The sequence below is a fragment of the Xyrauchen texanus genome, chromosome 40 (genome assembly GCF_025860055.1).
Source record: "Xyrauchen texanus isolate HMW12.3.18 chromosome 40, RBS_HiC_50CHRs, whole genome shotgun sequence".
Lineage (NCBI taxonomy): Eukaryota > Metazoa > Chordata > Actinopteri > Cypriniformes > Catostomidae > Xyrauchen > Xyrauchen texanus.
The window spans coordinates 14,592,152-14,616,899 of record NC_068315.1 but is presented as its reverse complement, the minus strand read 5'-3'; the positions used below and the strand labels follow the sequence as shown (position 1 = coordinate 14,616,899).

Sequence of the window (24,748 nt, the reverse complement as noted above, 5' to 3'; positions counted from 1 at the left end):
TTTTTTTTCTTAACTTCAGTGAACATTTACTGCTGGCCTTCACACCAAACGGAGAGCAAAACTCCCCATGGTGGCGCGGGGGGAGTGACGTATGTTATTGACGCAGGGACGCGCACAGTCAGGGAGCGTTCATCACGCACGTGGTGCGCTGATACTCCGCGGGTGCGCTCTTTTATACAAGAGCAACAGCGTTGTGGCAGCACAAACTTAATTTATTTAGCTCCAAAAACAGTTATAGGATTAAGTAAAACAATTTAAAAAACAGCTTTATTTAGGTTAACACAGAACCAGTGTCTTAGTTTAAATGACTTAACGTGTTCTAGAAAGCTATACCTTAAGTTTTGATATAATAAAATATGTTAAAGCAGGTGTTGTTGCGTGGCTCAGGTGAGTCTGTGTTCGCGAGACCTGCAGTGCGGTGAGCAGAGCAAACGCCCCATGACAAAGCACTAACATTACCAATTCAGAGGCGCTGCAGAATTACCCTCAATGTAAAATCATTCCACCTTTCAAAACAATTTCAGAGCACGCCTGTTTTTTCCCCTACCACATGTAAAAAAGATAATAAGCGATGGTCCAGCACCTACAAGCACCGAGGATGCTCTCTGCACTCTTGCGATGATTTACAAAAGCTATTAAGAGTAAGCTCTTTAGAAAGCAGGATGACAACAAAATACACCCCTCCGTTCTCCAATAAAAACAAATGACAGAAGCTGAGAGGGCATGCGAGATACACTGCACACACATCTTGTTTATACCTGCACAAGTTGACATTTGCTGCAACGCACGAGAAACGCCTTCCGTCTGCTTTCAAAATGAGACAATGTATCTCAAACAGAGAGAGAAAAGATTCCTTCCATGTCAGCGAGTTGAAGTGCCGATAAATATATTGTCAAATGCTACTTTCGAAAATAAAGTGACATTTTGTCTTCTCCGTTCATGTAGGCACATACACTGTTTACAGGTCGCTTTCACGCGCATGCATTGAGGACCACTATATGGCGCGCGCATGTCGTCAGCCTTAGGAAAAGTGTATTTCTTCACTGTCTCTCAACAAAACAATCAATTAGCCTATCACAAAAGATAAACGGTAGAAACGACGAACGATCCGTTCGAATTTAAAATGAGCGAGTTTGAACGAAACTCGTCTTGACAAGAAATGTTTAAAATAAGTCTATAAGTGTTTGAGACTCCCTCTGTCGTGCGCGCAAACAAGAAGCATGCCTCACATTTCTCCTTATCGATTTCCTTATCACTTGTACGAAAAATACTTCGGCCCAGGACGACGGCACAGTCTACTCCCAGATAAATCTTTATAATTCAAGAGAGCAAATCGCAACTGTCCAAGCACTATAGTAAGTTATTAACCACACATAATCCTGCACAGTCATTGGCGTGCATTAAAAGCATGCAGGCTATTGATGCATAAAGTCCCGAAAACAAATATACTGTCAGTATAATAAGTCCAGCAGCAGTAGCAGTATCCGAGCGCGATTTATCGGGATTCTCTGCGCTGCTCTGGATGTATATGCATTCCTTATATAGGCTGCAGCAGTTGTTCTTGCAGCAGACAGCCCTTCAGATTCCTTTCCTTTTCTTTTCAGCGTTACCACCCAACTAGAAACGAGGCAGTCTGGCTCCACAAACAGGTTGCTTTAACTGGCATCGTGCTTTAGAGCTCTCTATGCCCCGATCCCACAGGGGCGCTTACGACTGGCAGAACTGTTACATAAACACACTCTTATTTTTGGCTTTGTGAACTTCAATCGGAGTTCAAAAAGAAACTTTCCTGTCAAACATCACTGTAAACTGCACACTTGCCCCTTTTTCCCAATACAGCAGCACACAGAGAGCAACGTGCTGCTGTTATCAGGCAGTTTCTAATGAGCTACAGAGCACGGGACTTGTAGCTGTACCATTATATAAAGAAAAACAAACCAAACCGTCATGTCGTCGATATAAAAGCATTTATTTAAAAACATTCCACAAGATAAAATGCTAACACAAGTACTGTTTTCAATATAAAGAGTTTATTAATAGGATTCTGATAGCTCGCTAGCTACCTGCTACAACGCAGACAGCGGAACAGCCCGTTGCAGATATATATCAAAGTTGGTTGTTAACTAAAATAAAACTAAAATCCTCCCAAACACCCAGTCGGTTCACACACACACACACACACACACACACACACACACACACACACACACACACACACACACACACGCGCGCGCACACACACACACACACGCGCGCGCACACACACACACACACACACACACACACACACACAGGCACACACACAGGCACACACACGCGCACACATTTATGAAAACATTTCCACCACTTCAGTCACTTAAACTGATTCACGTGAAACCATTTCACCCACATCGGACCAAACAGGTACATTGTGAGCAAGAAAATAAGTTCCTATTCGAGCGAATCTACGGAGGACAGACAAACAGGCGTAACGGATTAGACTCGAAATAGTTCTTTATCAATTAGGAAGCTTTAAAAAGTGAACGAAATGCGAAGAGAAGTACAAGAGGAAACAAAACGCGTGTCAGTTATAGGGGACTGGGTGCGTATAACGGTCCGCGCTCGTGCACCGCTAGGCGGAGAGAGAGTCGCGAGCGCGGCAGGTATAACGGTACACCACATAGGGGCTATAACACAGCGGAGCGCTACTTTCCAGCACTTTTACTGACTAGAAATTGTGGTGCTCGAGAAGTTCTACCAACGACCAGAGTACAGAGTTGAATGAAATCAGCCGTCGCCCACCAAAGTGAACGACAACCGGTAGGAGCGAAGGGTTTTTACTCACCGTTTGTCCTCCTCGGGTTTGCCTGCTTTCTGCGCTTACACCTGGGGCCATCCGCCATGATCCTTTCGCTGTGTCTAAATGCTGCTGGAGAGTCACCTCCTCTCGCCCCCACACCTCCCCTCCCTCCCTCCTACTCCACATCCCCTCCCTGCACCTGGTTTACGACACTCGGCTTTACGACATTACCTTCTGGCTCCTACACCTCTCTCGCGCGCGCAGACCCCAGTCTCTGATCGACTCCCGCCCCTCACACCACACGGTGCTACTGCCTCAAGTGAAGTAACCCCACAGCTGTCCGAAACAGCCACTCAACAACCTGTGCGTGTAATCTGAGAGAACTTCGAATCTATTTTGATTGACAGTTCAAAAGGAGGTTGATTTACTGGCATTAACAAACACATTGTCAAGCCAGTTATCACGGGGAAACCGAAAAGGTAAACAATGAACGTGAATCAAGCGTCATCATTTATTTATTTTTTACATTAAGGGTGGGGGCGGAGAAAGTTTGACGCGTGCACCTGTTTATTTCACGCGCGTGCGCACGCACGCATACACAATCATGTCTTTCCTGCAACTTTGTCATTCATGGTGAGGAAGAAAAAAATTAGTTGCAGCAAGAATAAGAAATGAATTCGTTTTAAATAGTTTATACCATTTGATTTCTAATTTTAATACCAGCCTAAAGTTTAGACACACCTACTTATTCTCATTGCTATTTTTCATGCAATAGGAAAGTCATAAAAATTAAGAAATACCACAATTGGAAGGATGGAGAGGGTAGTACTTTATTCATCCCCAGGAGGACATTACACAACAGTGTTACAGCAAGAAACATAAATAAAGGATAAAAATAATACAACACACAAGGCAATATACAGATATATGACAGAAGACAAATAAAATAGGCTATACTGTGAATATAAATTATTACTATTACAAAAATATGATGTACAAAAAGATGCTGTGTAGCTCCTGTACTCCTCTCATTCGTCATAAACGATGCATCCACCTGGGATACTTTTTAAACAGTCTGAAGGAGTTTGCATATACAGTATGCTGGCTATTGACTGCTATTTCTGTCGTAAATGTCCAATTAATCCATTAAAAATGATTAATGGAAATTTTGTCTTGTACAAAATGTAAACATGCATAGCTACTGTTTATATTCTGTACATACACTCACCGATTACTTTATTAGGAACACCTGTACACCTATTCATGCGGTTACCTAATCAGCCAATTGTGTGACAGCAGTGCATAAAATCATGCAGATACGGGTCAGGAGCTTCAGTTAATATTCACATCAACATCATCGGCAGTCCGTCGTGTATCGACGATGACTGTCTGGATTGGAGGCTATTGTAGGCAGGCTCTCTTGTGGGCTAGAAGGCCTGCTCTCGATCTACAGCAGCGATGGCATTTGCTACAGACAAAGTATTTTGCTGCAATGGGCTTTCTCATAGTCTTTCTGACGCTTTTTCTCAATAGCTGCGACAGCGGTTTTCAATCCATGCTGCCATTTCTCACACTGCAGGGCCTGTTCCTCCCAGCTTTCCGGGGAGAGCCCGGTGTTCCTCATATGTCTTTTCAGGGCATCTTTAAAACACAGTTTTTGACCACCGCGGCTTCTTTTGCCCTCTTTTAGCTCTGCGTAAAAATTGCTTTGGGCAGTCGGCTGTCACTCATCCGGCGCACATGTCCAGCCCATCGCAGTTGTGATGATGTAATAAGAGCTTCAACACTGACAGAGCCAGCTCGTTGGATTACCTCTAGATCTGGGATTCGATCCTGCCATCTGATGTGTATAATGACAATCAGAACAATCAGAATGGGGAATAAAGTATGATTTAGACCGTGGCATGGTTTTTGATGCCAGAGAGGCTGGTTTGAGTATTTCTGTAACTGCTGATCTCCTGGGATTTTCACGCACAACAGTCTCTAGTATTTACTCAGAATCGTGCCAAAAACAAAAAACATCCAGTGAGCAGCAGTTCTATGGATGGAAACCCTATTAGTTGAATAGCTTAATACAGTTGGCTAAGAATCTGAAAATGGCAAAATATGCTGAGTATTTATATGATGAACATACATTATCATAAATGTTTTTTACTAATATAAAAAGGTCACATATGCAACAGGACTATATTTCAAAATATGACAAACATTTTAATTTATGTAAAAAAAATGTAAACACTTGTGGAATTTAAATTTGTACATAAATGCTCAAATATAAGAACTATCTGTATTTGTTCATATATGGCCATAAATCAGATTTCAATATCAGTCAATGTAGTAATTGCAACAGGCATAATTATTGAATCCTTATTTGTGCTTTTAGTTTACAGATTTATTGCATGTCTATTTTAACCTTAGATTGTAAATGTCTGAGGCAGAAACGTTTAATACAAAAAAATAATTAAGGGTCTTTCAATACCCACAGGTTTCACATAAATGTATGTTTAATTCTTTTTTCTTTTTTTTGCTTGATTGCTTGCTAACTGCATGTTCAGATATTGTGCACTAAAATATTTACATGTAATTGAATTTACAATGTAATTAACACAATTAAAGAAGTATATAATGATTTGTTTCACTGCAAAACAACCCCAATAAATGCAGCAAATTGCACCACAAAATTTGAGAAAAGCAACAGCAAATTCAATCATTTTGGGCTGCAAAAATCAGGAAAAAGTGCTGCGAATGACTATTCTCTACAATTGTAGTGAGCAGAATAGTATCTCAGGATGCACAACATGTTGAACGTTGAGGCAGATGGACTAGAACAGCAGAAGACCACATTGGGCACTTTATTGGGACCATAGTGTTCCTAATAAAGTTGTTTATGTGTGTATATATACAAAGAGGTTTAGAGGTTTTAAAGACCATAAAATAAATAAGAATGTTTTTGACTGGTAGCCACTATCACTTAGATAGTTTAGAGTTTACAAAAGTTTCTCAATAGTTGTATCAAACAAGATAATGCAGACGGTTTTAGATCTTTTATTTGGCAGTCAGTTTTTCCCATAAGATTTGAATTATATATAACTGTTTTGATTTAGTTCATATTTTAATGCAAAGGAACAGGGTTGGAACTTCAAAGTAGTGCCATTCATTTATCAATTATTAACAATAATGTCACATGACTGATAATATCAGTAGCAGATTTAACAGTGTTGGTTTTTATTTGAAAGTTAGCTCAGGTTTTGCTACTGTCACAAACGAGACAATATATAATCATAATGCAAAGTCTGATTTAATCATGATTGAAATAAGCATATTAGAATCAGAATGAGCTTTATTGCCAAGTGTGCTCATGTACACGGAATGGTTTTTTTTGGTGATAGGAGAAACAAGCAAGCAAGTGCACTTTACAGTTCTTCAGTCTGCTAAACGCTTTGCCAGTTTATCTGGTGAATAACAGTACAATCTGTTTTAACTGTAACATAACGTGATGCAAATATCATGTATTTATTGTAATAACATTTTGCTATCTGTTTGCTAGCATAAATGTATATCTGGTTGTATGTTGCAAAAGGAGGTTCTGTATATTTGTATCAATTTAATTTATAATGAGATGTGAGTTTGTGTATGTGCGTGCACATGTGTAGGAAGAAGGAATGCAGTGTGTATTCCAAGGCACAGGGAGGATCATGGGACCCTCACTGCAATGATTCAGTCCTCCGCCCAAAGAAAGAGCTTGCTGTTCCCCTGGGATATTTACTCCTCTGACCATGGAGAGAATGCATGAGAGGGAGAAAGAAGGACAGAGAGAGAGATGGAGAGAATGAAAGAGAGATACTTACAAAAATTGGTAAGAGTAAAAAGAAGTCAAGAAATTAAAGTCCAGAGAAATGTTAGTGGCAGGGAAATATGGTAAGAACAACCCAAATAAAAAGCTTTGTAACAACTAATTGTATGCCACAGGTTTTCAGGCATCATATCATTTAGAGTCCAAGAAAAAGTTTAACAGTCCCTGCATATAGTATCTTTAGAAATATGAATGCAGCAGGTCATAATATGAGCTAATTATGAGTTTGAACACAAGGACACTTTGAGGCGAAGCACCAACACAGTACCATCTAAATGTCTGTCGTTCTTTGTTACAGGTCACAAAAGTGAGTGCAGCAGTGGTGTGTAGGGCTATTCTTGAAACTGATGACTATCAGGTTTCTGTCAGACATTAGCTGGGTGAGGTGTTCTTAGCATGGGTCTGCAGAGTGCAGTCCGCATTGATTGAATGAAGACACCATATAATCTCTCAACGATATGGGGGTGAGCTTGTTGCACAAATCTTTGCAAGAAAAATCTAACAAATTAACAACTGTAAAAATAAATATTCCTGTTAAGCCCATTTTTTAGTTCACCCAAAAATGAAAATTCTGCCCTTATCTGCCTTCATCTTTATGCCATTCCAAGCTGTTATAACTGTTGAACACAACAGTGGAACAGGAGAAGCACAAAGTCATTGGGGTTTGGAATGACATGAGGCTAAATTATAACAGAATTTTCATTTTGGGGTGAACTATCACTTTAAAGTGCCGGGTTCATGTTGCTTCTGGCTTGTTAACTTCCTGAGTGTTCTCATTTTGTATTTCAACTGAGGTATGATCATACTTGGAAACTTTTTTTCCAGAAAATAGATCCAGAAAATGAACTTTGGAAAGAACTATGACCTTCTTAAATATTCCACAGCCATCTTACACATTCAAATCAAATCTGTAAATGCTCCACAGGTGAGCCATGGTCATGAGAACAGGAAGTGGAAAGGGAAATGAAACAATGGTTAGGAGACAAATGAGGGGGCAATTTCATTTTGAATGTTTAGAGAGAAGACAAGGCCTGTGTTGAAAGCAATATCCTCTAAGTACATAGTGGAATCTTTGCAGAGCAAATCCAACACTAGTTTGGAGATGTCCCTGGTAGTTGCCTCAAATACCCTCCCTGTCATCTGTCTAACCCTCTCCAACCCATGGCCTCTTTCACTTCATCAAACAGACAACAGACAGAGCTGAGTAAGGTGCCTGTCCCTCCATCATTATGCCAGTCCTCTCTGCCTATGGCTGCTGACAGTGAATTATTCAGCATGACAAAGTGCTCTGTGGCTGTGTAGAGGCTTTAAAGAGCAACAGATAATAATAGCATTAATGTCTATGGAATCTCGTTAAGCCAGTTAGCACTCTGTTTTCTGCCTTTCTGAGATATGTATTTATTCAAGGTTGCAAGTCCATATAATGGATAAGAGCTATGTGGAAAAGGGTGGATGGGTTTTGTCTGTCTGTAATGACAGGGTTTCAGCTATGTTCCCTTACTGGTCATAACCATTGCATTAAATACAGCTGAGGTAAAGGAGAGTTGCCGAAAATATTTTTGGAAGAAGTGAGGTAAGCAGCTTTTGGTGGTATTATAAGACCATTATCTCTTCTGAACTTTCATTAGGAATTTCATTTGTGCATTTTCATTGGTGCTGTCATGAAAGAAATTGTCACCACCAAATTTCTGCTGACATGGACACTGGACCTTATGAGATCTTGGAATTGTACAATTTTATTGCAAGGTTTAGCATGTCTTTGACCAGGCAACAGTACATTTCTCTTTGTGTGCCAGTGACGTTAGCAGCTGTCCAGCTGAGTTTGCTCCAGGTGACACACCGGTCCAGCAGGCATGCCAGCGCGCTTAGAGCCGAACGGGCACTAAAACAGAGAGAAGGTGAAAAACAGACTTCCCTGCATGGCTAGGGGAAAAATGACAAGAAAAGGGTTTCAATGCTTCATCAGAGATCAATGATGAGGCATTTTGAAAACCACACACGCGCTCTAGGCTAATGCTAACCAACTGGAAAAAGACAGGGCCATTATTCTGTGGAAAGTCCAGTCTATTCCCATTTTCCTTGGATGCTGCCATTTCGACATGAAGTCATATTTTCTCACAACTGAAAAACAGAGTAAAATTAATGCTACTGCAAATATTAAAACCCTATTTCCAGTTACTGGTGACAGGACCACCCAGACTGACAAAATCAAACCCCAACAATATCTGCTATCCAATGCTGCTGTTTCCAATCCACTGTACCCACTGAGGGTGACAGTTTAACTGGCGCAGTGTTGACTTCATCATCAGAGGTTCAACTAAATCAACTGATCTTAGTCAAAGTCTCATTACCTGTTAGCTTATCCAAATACATTTTTCTTTTACCCAGTGTATTGGGAAGGTATACTGATGAGGGGGATTGGTGTAAAAAGAGAGAGCGGAGAAGATAGAAGGAGAGACAGCAACACGGCGGGGGGTGTAGAAAGCTATCCGCCATGCTCTACATTAAGGGATCAGGCCGTGTCTCTGTAAATGAGTATTGATCCTCCTCCTGGCGGGATCATTTATGAGATTAATGCTGGCAGTGCTGTTTGGGGGAGTTCCAGTTGGTCCAGAAGGGAGCCGACTCTGTGCTGCCCAGGACAGAGAGCCTGCTGTGGAGCTACGTGGAGAACAAGCCCCTGCCTCCCCTCGTAACCATCTGGACTAACAGCTCAGGGCACCAGCTGTGTGGGGGAAGGGAAAAGATGGTGTGTTTTTTGGGGGGTCATTGAAAGAGGAAAAGGAAGGAAGCAGACATGAAGAAAGGAATGGAAGGACTTCTAAAGAAACGGCAGAATAGTCCAAATACAGAAAGAGGGACAACATAATCACCAAGTTATTGGTGTATGGCTCATTTGAGAGACTGACACATTTAAGAAATTGATGATTAAAAACAGAGGAGAGGAACAGAAAGAGAGAGGAATGAAAGAGAAAAACAGGTGTTAAGTACAACTGGAGAAACAGATCAATACAGAGAAAAAACATAATGAGGAGTAAGGTAGGAATTGACAGGTAAAATCACACTAAGAATGCCAAAGAGAAAACATACAAGAAGGCATGGAAGAGAAAGAAAGAAAGTGAGAAGAGAATAGTTTGGTTGCTATGATGGATGTAGGAAAAAAAATACAAGAACTCAAGTGACCCCTGGGGTATGTGTTCTGCATGGGGCATAAGCCATCTTCCATTACAGAATCACAGAAAACAGAAATGTAATAATCTAAAACCAGGGAAAGATCAACAACGTAACTCAAACCGACATTTGCCAGAAAAAGGCTTTGAAAATAAAATGCATACATTTATTTGCAAATGAAATATGATCTTCCCTCATAAGCAAAGTGTAGTCGAAAGATTTTAACATTAGTGTAGAAATTGTTTAAATGTCTCGTTATTTCTTTGTCTACCAGGGTTGTAGCAAAATATAGATATATATTTCAAAGCCAAAAAATGTGTGCTTCAACCAGCCATGCTCGTTACATGTTTCATAAATTCATGGTGCGTTGATGAAGTTTTTACTGCTCAGGGAAAATGTAAACACGAATGTCATGACGACAAAAGTATTCAAGAGCCCAGGAAAACTCAAGAGCCTAAGTTGCCAACAATGGAATGTTTTGAAGATAAACTGAAGATGTCAATCACACAATGTTGCCCTTCCCAAGAACAAGGTTATTATGACCTCACTTCCTCTATTCTGGATTGTCCCTGGACAGGGCTGTAGTTCTGATGCCTAGTAGAATTTAGCCACATCCAAAATAAAAAATCTCCAAAAAGTTGAGTATTTTAGTCAAATTTGCTAGAAAAGAATCTACAGAATCCATCTGACTCCACTTGTAACCTAATGCAATCCTTAGGATTAGATACTCATAGAGAGAGAGAGAGAGAGAGAGAGAGAAACTTAATGGATAGCACTGAACAATTTGCAATTGCAATATGTCTGTTGTACAAAATTTCATGTCTTTTTTCTGTAAGCATATGCGGTATTTAAAGGCAGTATTTCAAAATTTTTATAAAACTTTCATTGCTTAATAGAAAAAGATTTACAGTATTTGTTCATTGTAAAATGTATGATATTTTTCAAAATGTAGTAAATGCAGCCATATCACAGTGCCCAAGAATTTTCTATGGGGAAAAAATGAGTGTGTGGGAAGAAGTAGGCTACCATAGCTAAAGTGTGCTGATGTGTGTGACGGGATATTTTTTTGGATCATGCAAGTTGTACGGGTGAGCTAAGTCTGTCATGCAGATTACTGGAGATCCATTCCAAATGTTCCGTCAAAACATCACCTCACAACCACAGCTAAAATATATTTTGTGTATGTTGGAACACCAAGATCTTGCTTCTGCTCATTTGCTGGAATGTCAGAGAGGAAGATTGATGCTTCCCACACTCACACACACACACACACACACACACACACTTCAAGCTCTGTGTCTCAACGTATCATACCACATTAAGATGATGCACAGATGTGAACATACCTGAAATAAAAAAGAGACAATGAAAGTGAGAGAGAAACAGAGAGAACAACTTATTATCCAGGTGTTTTTATTGAAGAACAAATTTTCACAGAAGGCGTCCTTCTATTTACTTTCCTAAGCTTTGTTTCCACAAGTTCAGTCTGTTCCTTTTGCATTAGTGGTTTAGAAATGTCCATGTTTAGTATGCATGCATTTAACATTCAGAATTCCTGCCATTATGTGAATAGATTTGGTGTTTCAGCATGACACATATCTTCTCAATATGTTGCAGGATTTTACAACTGATAGAAACAGATGAAACATTGAAACACTCACCTGTGTTGTACCTGTTCTCGACACTGACCAAAGAAAACGGGACCATGTCAATTGGTGGATAATATATTGCCTCTTAATTTTCTTTAGAGGATATAGACAGAGATTTTCTATAAACTTGATCAGTGCGCTGGATATGCATAGAATACTTATTACATGGCTTATAGAAACAATTGGTTAATATTAGGGAACAATATGAAAAGGAACAGGAGTGTGGTAAGATTACTTTTAGGAGGGGTGTTTAAAAAAATATTATTTTAGACCAGTTTAGAAGAGGCAGAAGGCAAGCAATAGTGTGCATTCACACACACACATTTACGCACAAAAGTGAGCAGGTATGAAGGTCAGCAGTGCATGAAAGCTGCAACTAGCTACAGATTTAGCCTCTCAAGCCACAAAAACCTACAATGTGTACAGAAAGAGCATGAAGGGAAGCATATTAAACGAATAAAGTCACTCTCACTGTTTTTTTTCACCACATCCATTCCACTGCCCTGTGTCATGAAGCCAATGTTAACACTATGGGAGCTAAAGAAATATGTATAAAAAGAAAAAAAAAAAAGACATATCCAAGACAGAAAAAACACTTTGGTTGATGATACATAACTGAAAAGCTAAGTCAGGTGTAATTCTAGTGCGGTTGAGGGCAAAATTGGAGGCTACAACATATTTATTTGAGGAAGCACTCTCTATTACTTTCATTGTGGCATATAGAGCTTTTCAAACGTAGGTTGTCTTGAAATCAAACCGAGTGAAAAAGAATCCCGTAAGCTTTCAGTTTTTCCGCTAGACAGCTGATGAACAGCTGGGTCATTGCTCTTACTAGCCCCTGTGGAACAATTCATTGACTCACCTTTTCTCAGACTCACTGATGACCGTGACAAAAACATTCAAATGGCTCTTGTTACAAAACAGACAACCATAAACCATTGCAAATATTCCTGAGACAAGTGGGGAGGAGGAAAAGAAAGAGATAGAGCATACTGTCAACAAACTAACTTAAGAGAACCTTTTCTCTTTATCTAACTGTTTCTTGTTGCCTCATTTTCTCTTAGTAAACATTAATTATTGCCATCTGGATGTGCTTTGGTTCAAAGAGTCAAGTGTATCATTTTGATATTTAATAATCCTGGAAAGGAGAAAAGAGGCAGCGAGAGTGCAGGATGGTGACGCCAGATAGGGGTTAACTCCATTTCATTGTTTAGAACAGGAGTGTCATTGATTGTCTCAATGTTTATGGTCCAGCCTTGAACCCAGGAACATTATTGGACAGATTCTCTCTCACTAACATTGGGTTTGATTAACGTAATGGCTAAAATTGCACATATAGACACTGGGGTAACATTAATTTAAATACATTGTGGGATCTGTTCTCTGAATAGGTGATTGTGCTTTGCAAGGCTACATTTCTTTAGAATATAGATCTTCTTGTTTTATTATTGCTATTTTCCACATTTTAGAATAATAGTAAAGTCATCAAAACAATTAAAAACACAAATGAATGTATGGGGATTATGTGGTTTCCACCCATTCAGTGTGCCCAAACTCTTTGGTAGTGCAAGTGAACCAACCATCTCCTACAGTGTTTAAATAGGGAAAATGGCCGTGGGCCAATCCTATATTAGTACAGTTGGCTAGATTTAAAATGGGTTTAATTCTTCCTTTCAATCCTACAGAGAGGGTGTTGTTGAGTCAATCTGAATCCCAATGCATAATAAATTGTTTTTTATTTTAGATAATTGTATGTACGTTCCAATGGAAAGATTCAAGTATGCTCAAACCCTGGATGAAAGCCCATGCTTAATTTTTAATAAATCAGTGATTCTGCAGGCAATCAGAATCTACTCTTTAAAAAAATATTTATATATACTGAATGAGTCTATAGATTGCTTCCAAAAATCACTTTCAAATCAAAAGCATACAGCCCATCTGGAAATTATTCACAGCGCTTCACTTTTTCCACATTCCAAAACAGGTGTATATACATACATTTTAATTTATCCTCATTATAATGTTGATGAATCTGTTCTGTATATGGAGTATTTTATATTGAGTGCTGCATCCCTGCAATATGCAATGTGCATCAAAACATGCCCTAATGACAAAAGTAACCTTTTAAGTGACAAAGACAGTTGAGCAAATATAGAACATTTTAAACCTTAAAATTTAAATACTGACATACCCTCATGTCTTTCGAATGAAAAAAAAAAATGAAAAAATTATTCTGTGGAACACAAAAGGATATTTAGCATGTTGGCTAGCCTTCTCTTTTTCATAAAATTAAAATAAGCATAAGACTTCAGTCTTTAATTCACTAATAAAGATTTTCAGTGGACAACAACTTAAACTTTGGTCTGTTTCCCTCACAAAGCTTTTATATGAATTCAGAATCCCTATGTAAAAGGGCACTTTACTTCACTTTTGTTTTTTGCGTTCCACAGAAAAGAAAAAGAGATAAAGAATCAGACTTAAACTATCCCTTTAAGAACTAATTTTCTGTATAATGATCAAATCACACATGAAAACAGAAAACAAACTGAGCAATAAAGATGGTCTGCCACAAACAACCGTGCTGATGAGTGAGACTGATACATTTTCTGTTGTCATCTATTTCTGTGCAGGTATTTAATGTGAGCTTCAAGGTCTTTTTTTTATAGTTTTATAGTTTAATTATTCTCTAACCTGCTGAAGAAGAAACCCACAGCTTAAACCAGTTTAAGCTTGTTGACTGGTTTAAAGGAATAGTTCACCCAAAAATGAAAATTCTCTCATAATTTACTCATCCTTATGCCATCCCAGATGTGTATGACTTTCTTTCCTCTTCTGAACACAAAGATTTTTAGAAACATATTTCAGCTCTGTAGGTCCATATATGGCAAGTGAATGGATACCAAACTTTTTAAGGTCCAAAGACTCAAAAGACTCCATTGGTTAAATCAGTGTCTAAGAAGTGATGTGATAGGTGTGGGTGAGAAACAGATCAATATTTAAGCCCTTTTTACAATGATTTCTCCTCCCTGCCCAGAAGGTGGCGATATGCACAAAGAATGTGAATTGCCAAAAACAAAAGAAGAAGAATGTGGATGTAAATGTGGAGATTGATAGTAAAAAAGGACTTAAATATTGATCTGTTTCTATATCATATCGATTCTGAAGACATGGGTTTAACCACTGGAGTCATATGGATGATAGAAAACTGGATTATTTTTATGCTCTCTCTGTGTGTTTTTGGAGCTTCCAAATTTTGGTCCAAATACTTGCATTGTATGGGCCTACAGGGCAGAGATATTCTTATAAAAATATTTGTTTGTGTTCTGCTTAAGAAAGAAAGTCATACACATCTGGTGTGGCATGAGGGTGAGTAAATGATGAGAGAATGTCATTTTTGGGTGAACCATTCCTTTAATATGGTCAGACAGCCTGGCACATGGGCTGATTTTAGAGGGATTTGGTATTTTTTAAACTGGCCAGGCTGAGAGACCATATTAAACCAGCTATGGCGATCTTAAACTAGTTGTGGCCAGCCAGCCATTTTAGGCTGGTTTTAGCATTTCTTTTTCTCTTCTTCTGTTTTCCAACAGGACAGTCGAATGTGTAGAGGTACAACACGGCCACACTGTCACTGCTACAAATATCCTGCTTAGTCGTATTGCATTAGAATTATCATGACGCAATCTCCATTTTACATGCAAGGAGATTGCGGCATAATCGCTATGCAACTGTCTGTTTAACTGCGTCTGGCTCCGATTTTCCCGCTGATCCTTGAATCTGATAAAATATTTTTTTGACTGAACGTTTCTCGTAGAGTAGGCGGTGCTGACAGCATCTCGTGCGAACAGCATTGGCGAGTGACATTTTCGAAGTCTCTGATTGGCTACATTCACAGAAGCAAACCTGTGTTGCTTGAGCGTACCATTTTATTCCTTAAAAGGGGTGGACACGCAGCGTTGTTATGAATTGTGAGAAATATCTGGTGTTTTATTTTTACATATTATTCAATTAAACCATAAATAAGTTTAACGTTGATAAGAATTAGTGATTAAGACATCTTATATTGTATTTTACATAAATATCACACACTTCCTTTTGGTAAAACCCATCGTTTGCGAAACGAGGTCTCATCCAAAATGGCTGTGGAGAAACTGTTATGAAGATGTGTCGATCTACTCATCAAATATATGTGCTGCATGCTCCAAATTAGCGACGGGCCCTCTCATCAAGCCGGAAGACATTTCTGGAAGGTGAGATAAAAGATGTTTCGTTTATTTCCTGACAGCTTTTCTCTTTTCGTGCAGAAAAAAGAAACCCAATGAGCTCACCGTGAAGTCGTGTAACGACTTCATTTTCAGCCAATAGAAATTTAAAGAGCCTTCTCAGGCCGCGGCCTTCAAGGCTGTGTTTATAAAGATCAAAACACAACACTGTGCCTCAAACTGCATCGTAACTGAGCTTTAGTGCAGAAACAGCAACGATAGTGTCCTGAAAATCATTGCAAAGTTGATATTGGGAGCAATCATAACACAATGCATAGTAAATTTAAACCTCATTTGAGTATACTTTGAAAGTGACAGACGGCATTAATTACAAAGTAATTGCATCGTTTCATCTATATATTAGTTGTGATATTTCAGCCTCGGTGCATTACTGTGGACGTTGCAATTGCAGGAACGTTATGCATCTCTTTAACTCAGGGAAAGTCGTATTTGTTGTTAAAGTGACGTAAAATATATAAACTGGTTAACTATTTCGCTTTCAAATGTGTTTGTCACTAAATTATCCACATATCACCATTTCCTCTCTTACATTGTGATAGTTCTCATTATCTCATATTCATGGTTGTCAACAGGTGCTGACAGTGTTGACATTTGCTTCTAGTGATGGAGATATTCCCCATATGGATGTGTCAGTAGTAGTATTATCTGTAGAAATAAGGAAACGCTGAGTGTTTCGTGCAATAGCTGGTTTTACCTAAAAAAGAAAAAGATTTGTGGAAACATTTTACATGGTGGTATAACTTTCTACAGTACATAGGCTTACTTTAAATGTACATACTGAAATATGTAATATTAATTAAATGATTGACCTTACATTACACCAACCTTTCACATAGTTCATACTTGGGAAGGTACTTTTACCATTTGCACTGCTTAGGGTGTGTATGTTACTTACCTAATGCATTAGGCAATGGGAAAGTGCGTCAACTTATAGTGTAATATGGTTTTGTAAGTGTCTGATGTCAGCTCTCAGTTTGAAAATATCATCGGCTTACCTTTTAAATGAGGTTCTATAAGTCCTGTTTTCTCAACACAATGTGATTTGCATCACTTGCACTGACATGAATTTGGAAGTAAGTCCTAATCTAGCACTAAATCAGAGTTGGATGATCATAATTAAAATGACCACGCTGTGGTTGTTTGTTTATATACCATGTGATCACTAGTGGCTTTTCAAGCTGGTAAATCTCCACTGCTGGGTTCTGGTTATATTTTCTTGGTTAAGCTACAAATAATTCTGGACATTATATTGGAAATTTGCTCCAGGCATAACAGCAGAAAATCATTTAAGATGGCAAAGTCTGCTGAATGAGTAGAAGTGTCAGAAATGTCAGGAAAATTGTCTTGAGCAATTTGTGTTTAACCCATACACACACACACATGCACATACTTTTTTTTTTTTTTTTACAGTTCCTTGTGATGAGAATTGGCATTGGTAATGAAGTGTACTGGTAAAGCTTTACATGAAGATTGCATCAGATTGGTCAGCCAGGTTTAAAACATTTGTAGGATTTTAAGCAAGCCACTTTTTATTTTATAAAGTAATTTTACTTATCTTAAAGGGATAGTTGTGGTAGTTATAGTGCTTAGTTGTCAACCATGTTGCCATGAGTTTTAAACTTTCTGTATTTATCCTTTACTTTTTGCTGTGCTTGTAAGTTAAAGACAAGTTTTAACAATAATGTTAAAACTTCATTGTAAAATTCATGAATGTGCATTAATACTACTACTGTTTCAACCATGTTTTTGTTTTCTTGTAAAAATAGCGAATGCGATTGACAGCAGGGACATTTTAAAGGAACTGTTCACCCAAAAATGAAAATGGTTTCGTCACTTAGCCTGCTCAACCGCATGTCACTTGAACCCCATATTATTTTTACACACAAAAGGAGATTTAAGGTAGTATGTTGTTGCAATTTTCCATTCAAAGAAAATGGTTGGGGATTTGCCAAGCTCCAAAAAGTTAAAAAAAGGATCATATAAGTAATTGATGCAAATTGTTTGCTATATTCCAAGTCTTCTGAAGTCAGTTAATAGCTTTGTATGAGGAACAGACACAAATTAAAGTTGTTGTTTTCTTATTAATAATCCTTTCCTCTGCCACAAATCTGAAGTCTCATTTGCATTTGCATGTATTTAAACTAGGGCTGTTAATCAAATAAAATATTTTATACAATTAATTATGTAATGTAGCGATTAATCACAATTAATTGCAACAATTTATATATATATATATATATATATATATATATATATATATATATATATATATATATATATATATATATATATATATATATATATATATATATATATATATATATATATATATATATATATATATAAATAATACACTGGTGGCCAAAAGTTTGGAATAATGTAAAGATGTTGCTGTTTCGGAAGGAAATATGTACTTTAATTCACCAAAGTGGAAATCAACTGATCACAAAATGTAGTCAGGACATTATTGATTTAAAAAAAAAAATGGCTCCATCACTATTTGAAAAAGTCATTTTTTTTAATCAAGTCTAGACAGGCCCCATTTCCAGCAGCCATTACTCAACATCTTATCCTTGAGTAATCATGCTAAATTGCTTATTTAGTACTATAGAAAATCACTTGCCATTATATCACACTAAAGCTATTTGGTTCATTAAATGAAGCTTAACGTTGTCTTTATTCGAATATTTTATTAATTAAATTAAGGAAATTAATGAGAGAGACGTTGTAAAATATTTTTTTTTGTCATAAAGCTTGCGTCACCATTACAAAAAAAAAACAAGCTTCAAATTATATCCAAGACAAGCTTATATTATGTCCTGTGTGTTGTTTTCTTTTTGTGGAAAATATATAAACAAGCAATTTAAACGTTAATGTGAGTGTGAATGGGTGATTGGGACACAGTGTAAAGCACTTTGGTAACCTCTAAGGTTAAAAAAAAGTGCTATATAAGCAGTGGTGGACAGTAACGAAGTAAATGTAATTCGTTACTGTACTTAAGTAGCTTTTTTGCGTATCTGTACTTTACTGAAGTATTTAAATTTGGGGAGACTTTTACTTTAACTCCACTACATTTCAAAGTAAAATATCTTACTTTTTACTCTACTACATTTTCAAAATCAGTCGTTCCTTTTTATTTATGAGTGGATAAAAACGTAACTGGTCAAACGAGCCACCAATCACAGTACAGCGCGCGCGCTTTGTTTTGAACTTGCCTTGGCGGCATCTACTAAGCGCGAACCAGGGGTGCGTTTCCCAAAAGCATCGTTAGCCAACTAAGGTCGCAAGTTCCGTCGTTATCATCATAGTTCAACGAGTCTGTGTTTCCCGAAACCATCGTTCCAACGAACATTCGCAAACAGCATCGCAGAGTTGTGTGGTTGGAACGACAGCTCTCGACCTGTGGTTAGAAGCAGAGTTTCTTGTTATTATAACATGTGGGCTTAATACATTATTATCTTGAGCCAAATAAGCAAGATGACATTCAGTACAATCAGTATCTTTTATTTAGAAGACATACAAATGTCCTTTATGTCTTTTAGTTTGTCAATAGATTTAAAGCACCGTTTTTGAAGAGTGCGCATGTGTGAACGTGCTCTAGTGCGTAAGAACGAGCCTATGATTGAATCTGGAAATAAAGCAAATAACTGAGAAAAATATGAGAGAGTCCTCAGATGACATGTCCATAATTTATAGCAAAACATCTAGCATTAATTCGATCGCAAACAGATTCATTAAAAGTAGTTTTTACTCCACCACATGTGTGACATCATTAACCAACGTCGTTGAACAACCAATTTGCGACAATACGGTTTCGGGAAACAGTCGTGACTAGCAAGTTGATTTCTTCAACAGTGCATCGTACTACGGTAGTGGAGCAGCAATTTACGTCGTTGTACGGGAAACGCACCCCAGAGCCGTTAAATGTGGCCCTGTCCCAAATGGCACACTCCGGACTTGTGGACTTCCTCAGAGTCCACACTTCGGTGACGTCATGTAGTGCAGACTTATAGGGCCCCTCGCGCAAGTCCACAAGGGCGCATTGAGAAGTATTTTTGGGACAGACTCGATCGTGAAGCGTGGTTATTGTTGGACAGGAGCTGCAGGTTTGGTTCAGGGAAATATGCTGCCTATTGTTGTTGTTTTTACTATTGTGTTTGCGAGATGGCTTGCCATGCAGAGAAATCACATTTATACGCTCCGACGTCGTAGAAGACAAGATTATTTTTCATGCATACAAATGCTGATGTTATGCACGGAGGAAAGGGTAAGCAAGTAAATGTTATTGACTTTGTAGATAAACATATAACTTGTCAAAAGTCGTTAATGCATTAAGTCATTATTATTTGATTTACTGTTTAATTTTCTTTTTTCTTTATATACATATATATATGTATTTTATATTTTTTATGTGTACCTTATTTTTTTAATGTCGTTTTTAATTTTAAATATCCATACTTCACTTACATATGACTCAGTAAAGCCCTGCCATTCGGTTCTATATAATGAATCGTTATGCGATCAGCCTATTATTCAGCGCGCTATTACTATGTTTGAGACATCAACCACTGGTCGATGACCATAATGTTTGTATAAACTGTAGGTAACAACTGGTAAAATGTACACAGTCATAAAAACCATAATGATACTTACACTTAAATATTTTCTTCTCAGCCATGTTATCAATTGTCTGTGTCCGTGAGCTTAAAGCGCTCTTCACACCAGTTGTCTGATTGGCCTTTCGCAAGGACTCCTGGGTACTTGAAGTGCGTGAAGCCTGGATCTATGCGGGCTTCGCGGAAGACCGCTTCAAGGGTACAAAGGGGGCGCTGCTGAGCACACTTCAGAGCGTTAAAATGCTAAATGGGACGGCCTACGGACTCGTAGACTCAGCGAGCACGCGCAATTTAAGTCCACGAGACCGAAAGTCCGCATGAAGTGCGCCATTTGGGACAGGGCCGATGAGAGTTGCGAACATAGACGGCTAACTTGCGACAGTGATGTCGCCGCCGCGCGGTCACGTGATTCGTGTAGTTCTCAATAGTTCCAAACAAATTGCGTTGCCAATGATTTTAAGCGGGGCAGAGAGCAGCAGCTATTATTGCAGCAATTATCGGTAAGTATTGACGCATAATGTACATTGCTTATTATGTTGACACTAAAATGACTTGCATATAATAGCATTTTTTTTCTGGGGAGTAGCAGAAACACTGCATTAATACGTTTTTGTGTTTAATTTTGGAGGAAATTGGCTGTCTCCTATAACATAGAATATATATATATATATTCTATGTGTGTGTGTGTGTGTATGTGTGCATGTGTGTATGTGTATATATATATATATATATATATATATATATATATTTAATAAAAAATTTATTCAATTCAAATATATATATATATGACTAATTAATGTCATTTTATTAATAGATTGGTGTGCCAAGAGTGACATTAGTCTTCATGTAGACTGAGTTAAGCAAGAGTCTTGTGACAAATTATAATAGGACATTATGGCCATAAAAAATCATAGCACTTGGATACTTAAGTACATTTGAAGGCAAATACTTTTGTACTTTTACTCAAGTGAATGTTTAAAGGCAGCACTTCTACTTTTACTTGAGTAATATTTTACCTTGAGTATCTTTACTTTAACTCAAGTACATGGTATGTGTACTTCGTCCACCACTGTATATAAGTGCAGACCATTTACCATTTATTTGAAAAATTATTGCAGAAAGAATACTCAAGTATTCTAATACTCGTGCACATCCCTACTTGAAATTTTTCATGCAGAGTTGTACACTACAGTCTTCAAAGTCAAAGGAACTGACTGCAACTACGGAAAGAAATGTGTAAGGCGTGGGGTGAAATGGCACCTGAGTATCTGGACAAACTGGTAGTTAGAATGCCAAGGACCTGCAAAGCTGTCATTGCTGCACATGGAGGATTTTTTTTATTAGAACTCTTAAAAGTAATAGTAGTTTTTCAAGTTATTAATGTCCTGACTATAAATTGTGATCAGTTGAATGCCACTTTGGTGAATAAAAGTACCAATTTCTTTCCATAGAGCTATGTAGGTATGTATGTAGGTATGTATGTAGGTATGTATGTAGGTATGTATGTAGGTATGTATGTAGGTATGTATGTAGGTAGGTAGGTAGGTAGGTAGGTAGGTATGATGAAATGAAATATACTGATCAGCCACAACATTAAAACAACGGACTGGTGAAGTGAATAACATTTATCTCGTTACAATGGCATCTGTCAAGGGGTGTGATATATTAGGCATCAAGCTAACAGTGAGTTCTTTAATTTAATGTGTTGGAAGCAGTATAAATTGGCAAGCGTAAGGATCTGAGTGACTTTGACAACAGCCAAATTGTGATGGCTAGACAACTGGGTCAGAGCATCTCCAAAACAGCAGGTCTTGTGTGGTGTTTCCGTTATTCAGTGGTTAGTACCTACCAAAAGTGGTCCAAGGAAGGACAACAGGTGAACTGGCGACAGGGTCATGGGTACTCAATGCTCACTGATGCACATGGGGAGGGAAGGCTAACCCGTCTAGACCAATCCCACAAAAGAGCTACTGTAGCAGAATTGCTGAAAAACATAATGTTGGCCAAGATGGAAAGGTGTCAGTACAGCTTGAACTGAGCAGCTTGCTGCGAATGGGGCTACATAGCCTCAGACCAGTCATAGTGCCCATGTTGTCCCCTGTCCACTGTCGAAAGTGCCTTCAATGGGCACGTGATTGTCAGAACTGGACCATGGAGCAATGGAAGATGGTGGCCTGGTCTGATGAATCACATTTTCTTTTAGATCATGTGGACGGCCGGTGGGAATCCTTGGGTCCTGGCATTCATGTGGATGTTACATTGACACGTACCACCTACCTAAAGATTGTTGCAGACCACGTACACCCCTTCATGGCAACAGTATTCCCTGATGGCAGTGGCCTCTTTCAACAGGAGAATGAGTCCTGCCATATTGCAAAATTGTTCAGGAATGGTTTGAGGAACATAACAAAGAGTTCAAGGTGTTGACTTGGTCTCCAAATTCTAAAATCTCAATCCGATTGAGCATCTATGGGATATGTTGGACCAACAAGTCCGATCCATGGAGGCCCCATCTTGCAACTTACAGGCCTTGAAGGGTCTGCTGCTAACGTCTTTGTGCCAGATACCACAGGACCCCTTCAGAGGTCTTGTGGAGTCTATGCCTTGACGGTTCAGAGCTGTTTTGTAGGCACGAGGGGAATTCACACAATATTAGGCAGGTGGTTTTAATGTTGTGGCTGATCGGTGTGTATATTAGAGGTCTTCATCTTTACTGGACTCGATTCAATTATGATTCAATGGGTAACGGTTTGATTATAAAACAATTCTCTATGCATCTTGTCCTTCAATATCTTTCTTTTTGCAGTTTCTTAAAAAATTTTTTTTACTCTATTTTTTCCCTTTCAGCTTTCTATTTAACAGCTGTTTTAAAAATCAGAATGAGTCACATTACATAAACTGGCCTTTTACATTCAGTATGAGCTGTGAACAAAACATGGAACATCCACAAGATTAAATAAATGGTTCTATATTTTAAAAGATTATCTCAGTTTTTCTTTCTTTAGAACCTTATAAAAAATCTCTTAAAAGCACCAAAAAAAAAAATATTGGTTCTCCATCAAAACACACTGAATACTATTACTTCAACTTATAATATTTTTGTTTAAGCATTGTAAATCATTTAATAGTATTTAATTATTATTTCAAATTAATCCATGCCATGCTATTCATTTTTAAGCACAAATGGAAGTTGCTGGTCCAGGATGAGAGCTATATCTGCTTCTATGAGAGTGCAGCTGTCAGCTTCTCCTCTCCTCACCTGCACCGTAAAGCAGTTTAAATAGCCGAAATTGAAAGCTTCCCATATCCACTGTTCTATCGGTTTGCTCTGCGAGTAGAAGATAAAATCTTTATCATCAGGTGTGCGCACTGTCCTGACAAACGAATGACTGGCAATGACAAAGGCCAATTAAATGGCGTACAAGAGTAGAGAAAGGCATCGGGAGGAGGGGGAAGAACAGAATTATTAAATGAAAACATCACCAACATCTCCCAAACCGCTGCCTCGTCATTATTTTCATTGATGTTTTTCCCCAAATCAGTGCAATTATGGGTGCAAGCTAGTCTTTCATGTTGTTTGTTGGCTTCTTATCATGAATAAACTCTCCCGTTGCTATGTGCGTGGGTTTGTTAAAGAATTTCGGGACCGTAGTTTCATTCGAGCACAAATGGTCATGTGTTTGATGCAGCTGATCTGCAAACAGTCGTGTTTGTGCACTTGATTTTAGTGTATGCACATAACTCGCGTCTTTGTATCTACATCTGTCTTGGGCACGCACCAGTGCTCTGCTGTGATTTAAACTGTGCTCCGTATCAATTCTGATTCTTTTCAGAATCGTTTGAGTATGAATCGCGATGCATCGCTGAAACGATTTGTTCCAACATCTCTAGTGCACAATGCCATTGGATGTGTTTGATGCAGCTAGTGGAATTTAGCATGTTGTATAGGCCTACTGCACAACATTGCAATGGTGCAAGGAGCTTCTTTACCTATGGCAGTGTTTGAAGTGCACAATTAGTTTCACAGTTCTGGCAGTGATTCTAAATGTCGCAAAGTGGAGGGGCAGAACTGCCACTGACTTCTTCCAACATTGAGCACTACCTTGTATTGACCAGATAACCGATAAATCCTCCTGCATAAACGGCATTCTAAGCACTCATTCAGTTCATCCAACATCTACAATACATGGTACATATTATAAAATCATTCTAAATTGTAATGCTGTACTATAGTTTTATACTATTTATACTGTGATGTTTTTTGGCATTTTGCTTCAGTGGCATCTTTTTTTTTTTTTTTATTTACAACCGTTCTGGTGTGGTGGTGGTGATGAAATCCCTTATATGGAAAAGATAAAATGTATGAACTTTGAGATGAACTTTCTGCACGCAGTTCT

General features: G+C 38.3%; 3 protein-coding genes across 4 annotated transcripts in view; 1 reads left to right on the top strand and 2 right to left on the bottom strand.

Moving 5' to 3' along the window:
* Nucleotides 1-2,913, bottom strand: part of LOC127633427 (zinc finger E-box-binding homeobox 1-like) — a 78,804-nt gene extending 75,891 nt beyond the window's left edge. Inside the window, exon 1 of the mRNA XM_052112507.1 lies at nt 2,825-2,913. Coding sequence (XP_051968467.1) covers nt 2,825-2,882 — 58 coding nt within the window. The 5' untranslated portion in view covers nt 2,883-2,913. The remainder of the gene's footprint in view (nt 1-2,824) is intronic.
* The window catches only part of LOC127633173 (medium-chain acyl-CoA ligase ACSF2, mitochondrial-like), a 233,500-nt gene that overhangs the window by 176,802 nt on the left and 31,950 nt on the right, over nt 1-24,748 (bottom strand). The window lies entirely within an intron of this gene.
* The window catches only part of LOC127633429 (zinc finger protein 438-like), a 72,555-nt gene continuing 63,376 nt past the window's right edge, over nt 15,570-24,748 (top strand). For both annotated transcript variants that reach the window (XM_052112511.1, XM_052112509.1), the window contains exon 1: nt 15,570-15,702. The gene's annotated coding sequence lies outside the window, so the exon portion shown is untranslated. The remainder of the gene's footprint in view (nt 15,703-24,748) is intronic.